Source organism: Xenopus laevis, chromosome 8L (assembly GCF_017654675.1).
Source record: "Xenopus laevis strain J_2021 chromosome 8L, Xenopus_laevis_v10.1, whole genome shotgun sequence".
NCBI classification, from domain to species: domain Eukaryota; kingdom Metazoa; phylum Chordata; class Amphibia; order Anura; family Pipidae; genus Xenopus; species Xenopus laevis.
In genome coordinates, this window is record NC_054385.1 from 134585864 (window position 1) to 134590377 (window position 4514).

General features: G+C 44.2%; 2 protein-coding genes across 2 annotated transcripts; both read left to right on the forward strand.

The window, feature by feature from the left end:
- The first annotated feature begins 632 nt into the window (after positions 1–632).
- LOC121397363 (zinc finger CCHC domain-containing protein 3-like) lies at positions 633–1812 on the forward strand. The gene has a single exon (XM_041574010.1). The coding sequence runs from the start codon at positions 886–888 to the stop codon at positions 1810–1812; it is 927 nt and encodes a 308-aa protein (XP_041429944.1). The 5' UTR covers positions 633–885.
- Positions 1813–2445: 633 nt separating this feature from the next.
- On the forward strand, positions 2446–3626 carry LOC121397364 (zinc finger CCHC domain-containing protein 3-like). Its single transcript, XM_041574011.1, has one exon. The coding sequence runs from the start codon at positions 2700–2702 to the stop codon at positions 3624–3626; it is 927 nt and encodes a 308-aa protein (XP_041429945.1). The 5' UTR covers positions 2446–2699.
- Positions 3627–4514: the final 888 nt, after the last annotated feature.

Here is a 4514-nt window from a genome sequence, read left to right on the forward strand (position 1 = left end):
CATGGATTGGAAAGTCCTCTTGTGATTGGTCAACTTTGACCGATATGGAAATGAAGAAGACTTTGCCCTTTTTTCTCTCCCTATGGTATTACGGGATAGGGAAGTTGAGGCTTACTAGGCACAGGTCAACACATGGCTATGTGTTGGAATGTTAGATTTTATCATGGGAGTGCTTAGGCAAAGACATATGGGACTGGCAGCTCTTGTCATAGAAGGCTGTGGGTCTTCCTATTCTTTGTATGGCAAGGAGGAATCTATAGTAGGCAAAAGGCTATGTTGTTTGACAGGCAGTCTTTAACATGGATTGGAAAGTCCTCTTGTGATTGGTCAACTTTGACCGATATGGTAATGAAGAAGACTTTGCTGTTTTTTTCTCTCCCTATAGTATTACCGGATAGCGGCAATGTCAAATTGTCATAGAGTCTAGGCAAAGGGCTATGTTGTTGACAGGCAGTCTTTAACATGGATTGGAAAGTCCTCTTGTGATTGGTCAACTTTGACCGATATGGAAATGAAGAAGACTTTGCCCTTTTTTTCTCTCCCTATGGTATTATGGGATAGGGAAGTTGAGGCTTACTAGGCACAGGTCAACACATGGTAATGTGTTGGAATGTTAGATTTTATCTTAAACTGACATTCCTGGATCGCTTCTCTGCCTTTTGGCTAAGATCAAGTGTAGTACCTTCGGGGAACAGCTAGTATCGAAGCCATTGGGTGCCTGGAGGGAGTTTGTTCTTATAAGAGCATATTTACTCCGGGCAACGAGAGGCGGTCACCTACTCCGGTGAGATCCCAAGCCAAGGGTGAAGCCGGGAGTGATCGAGCTGACACGTGAGCTAACACTAGCGCTTCAGTGAGGAAACTGAAAGTGCGAAGTCGGTGACGATGACTGCTCTGGAAGGAGTGAAGATTGCGGCTGGAGAGGAGGTTCCTTTGTTCGCAAGGGTGAGGAACTCGATGCGGATCATTTCCTTGGATCCATCGAGTGAGGAAAGGAGGTTGGCGTACGTCGTGAAGATAATTCTTTACGACCTGGGAAAGGTAAAGAAGGAGGAGATCTTGGCGTTGCAGGATTATCCCAGAAGAGGGATATATGATGTGACGTTCATTGAGGAGAAGTCTTTTCTGCGCTTCTTGAAAGTGATGGAGGAGAAGAAGAACGAAGACCGTTTAGTAGGTTTCAAGGTGTTGCCACACTTTGACCAGGAAGAAGTGGTTCTGGTGGTAAAGACCTACTCACCAGTACTACCTTTGAAGGAAATTACTGCGGTGCTAAGTCAGTATTGTAAGAGGCTGAAGTTTGGAGGCAAAATTTGGAACGAACATGGCTTGTGGACATCAAAATACAAGTTCAGTGCTTGGTTTTTGGAGAAGAAAATGCCGCCAGCAAGAGTACGGATGGGAAAAGTAAATATTGACGTTTTCTTTAGTGGAATGCCTGTCTTCTGTAGGAAATGCCGAAGTTACGGGCATGTAGCTGATACATGTGAAGCATGCAAGTTTTGTGGAGAGTCGGGACATGAGGAGAAGAACTGTACAAGTCCGAAGAAGTGTAATTTTTGTTTTGAAACAGGGCATTTGTATGCGGCTTGTCCAGTGAGAAAACAAAAGATGGAAGTAGTAAAACAAGATGTTGAAACGGAGGAAGAGGTGAGAAAGGTGGATGTGATGGAAAGAATAGATGATGAAACCGTGGAGAATATGGATGCTTCTATTGACATTGTGTCACCTGAAAGGGTGAGTGAAAAAGGAAAAATTGGTAAAAGAATTGTCGTGAAAAAGGAGGAGAAGAAACAGGAGAGTAAAGAGTAGAGATGTCGCGAACAAGTCCTCTTGTGATTGGTCAACTTTGACCGATATGGAAATGAAGAAGACTTTGCCCTTTTTTCTCTCCCTATGGTATTACGGGATAGGGAAGTTGAGGCTTACTAGGCACAGGTCAACACATGGCTATGTGTTGGAATGTTAGATTTTATCATGGGAGTGCTTAGGCAAAGACATATGGGACTGGCAGCTCTTGTCATAGAAGGCTGTGGGTCTTCCTATTCTTTGTATGGCAAGGAGGAATCTATAGTAGGCAAAAGGCTATGTTGTTTGACAGGCAGTCTTTAACATGGATTGGAAAGTCCTCTTGTGATTGGTCAACTTTGACCGATATGGTAATGAAGAAGACTTTGCTGTTTTTTTCTCTCCCTATAGTATTACCGGATAGCGGCAATGTCAAATTGTCATAGAGTCTAGGCAAAGGGCTATGTTGTTGACAGGCAGTCTTTAACATGGATTGGAAAGTCCTCTTGTGATTGGTCAACTTTGACCGATATGGAAATGAAGAAGACTTTGCCCTTTTTTTCTCTCCCTATGGTATTATGGGATAGGGAAGTTGAGGCTTACTAGGCACAGGTCAACACATGGTAATGTGTTGGAATGTTAGATTTTATCTTAAACTGACATTCCTGGATCGCTTCTCTGCCTTTTGGCTAAGATCAAGTGTAGTACCTTCGGGGAACAGCTAGTATCGAAGCCATTGGGTGCCTGGAGGGAGTTTGTTCTTATAAGAGCATATTTACTCCGGGCAACGAGAGGCGGTCACCTACTCCGGTGAGATCCCAAGCCAAGGGTGAAGCCGGGAGTGATCGAGCTGACACGTGAGCTAACACTAGCGCTTCAGTGAGGAAACTGAAAGTGCGAAGTCGGTGACGATGACTGCTCTGGAAGGAGTGAAGATTGCGGCTGGAGAGGAGGTTCCTTTGTTCGCAAGGGTGAGGAACTCGATGCGGATCATTTCCTTGGATCCATCGAGTGAGGAAAGGAGGTTGGCGTACGTCGTGAAGATAATTCTTTACGACCTGGGAAAGGTAAAGAAGGAGGAGATCTTGGCGTTGCAGGATTATCCCAGAAGAGGGATATATGATGTGACGTTCATTGAGGAGAAGTCTTTTCTGCGCTTCTTGAAAGTGATGGAGGAGAAGAAGAACGAAGACCGTTTAGTAGGTTTCAAGGTGTTGCCACACTTTGACCAGGAAGAAGTGGTTCTGGTGGTAAAGACCTACTCACCAGTACTACCTTTGAAGGAAATTACTGCGGTGCTAAGTCAGTATTGTAAGAGGCTGAAGTTTGGAGGCAAAATTTGGAACGAACATGGCTTGTGGACATCAAAATACAAGTTCAGTGCTTGGTTTTTGGAGAAGAAAATGCCGCCAGCAAGAGTACGGATGGGAAAAGTAAATATTGACGTTTTCTTTAGTGGAATGCCTGTCTTCTGTAGGAAATGCCGAAGTTACGGGCATGTAGCTGATACATGTGAAGCATGCAAGTTTTGTGGAGAGTCGGAACATGAGGAGAAGAACTGTACAAGTCCGAAGAAGTGTAATTTTTGTTTTGAAACAGGGCATTTGTATGCGGCTTGTCCAGTGAGAAAACAAAAGATGGAAGTAGTAAAACAAGATGTTGAAACGGAGGAAGAGGTGAGAAAGGTGGATGTGATGGAAAGAATAGATGATGAAACCGTGGAGAATATGGATGCTTCTATTGACATTGTGTCACCTGAAAGGGTGAGTGAAAAAGGAAAAATTGGTAAAAGAATTGTCGTGAAAAAGGAGGAGAAGAAACAGGAGAGTAAAGAGTAGAGATGTCGCGAACTGTTCGCCGGCGAACTTGTTCGCGCGAACATCGGGTGTTCGCGCTCGCCGGAAGTTCGCGAACGTCGCGCGACGTTCGCCATTTTGGGTTCGCCATTGTTGGCGCTTTTTTTTGCCCTCTCACCCCAGACCAGCAGGTACATGGCAGCCAATCAGGAAGCTCTCCCCTGGACCACTCCCCTTCCCTATAAAAACCGAAGCCCTGCAGCGTTTTTTCACTCTGCCTGTGTGTGCTGAAGAGATAGTGTAGGGAGAGAGCTGCTGCCTGTTAGTGATTTCAGGGACAGTTGAAAGTTTGCTGGCTAGTAATCGTTTTGATACTGCTCTGTTATTGGAGGGACAGAAGTCTGCAGGGGTTTGAGGGACATTTAAGCTTAGGTAGCTTTGCTGGCTAGTAATCTACCTTCTACTGCAGTGCTCTGTATGTAGCTGCAGTGGGCAGCTGTCCTGCTTCTGATCTCATCTGCTGACTGCTGCAATAACAGTAGTCCTTGTAAGGACTGCTTTTATTTATTTTTTTGTTGTTTTACTACTACTACTACTACTACTACTATAAGAGCCCAGTGCTATTAGTCTAGCAGTGTTGGGGAGTGGGACTGGTGTGCTAATCTGCTGCTCCTAGTAGTTCAGCAGCACCAACTTTAATTTTTTTTTTTTAATATTCATTTTTTTTTATTTTACTTTTTTTATTTTACTACCGCTGTAGTAGTGTATAAGTTGACCTTTTAGGCATTATTTGCCCTGTAGGCATTATTTGCACACTGTTTTCTTCAACCCGCCATCGAGCTGTGTGACCTTGTTCCCATTCTGTCTAAATATCCATAATATTACCGTCTCCAGAAAAAACACCGGGAGTCACTTTTTTCAAGCAGCATT

Excerpts from the sequence above, each read along its gene's own strand:
- LOC121397364 (XM_041574011.1), top strand. The coding sequence starts at position 2,700 with ATGACTGCTCTGGAAGGAGTGAAGATTGCGGCTGGAGAGGAGGTTCCT.
- LOC121397363 (XM_041574010.1), top strand. The coding sequence starts at position 886 with ATGACTGCTCTGGAAGGAGTGAAGATTGCGGCTGGAGAGGAGGTTCCT.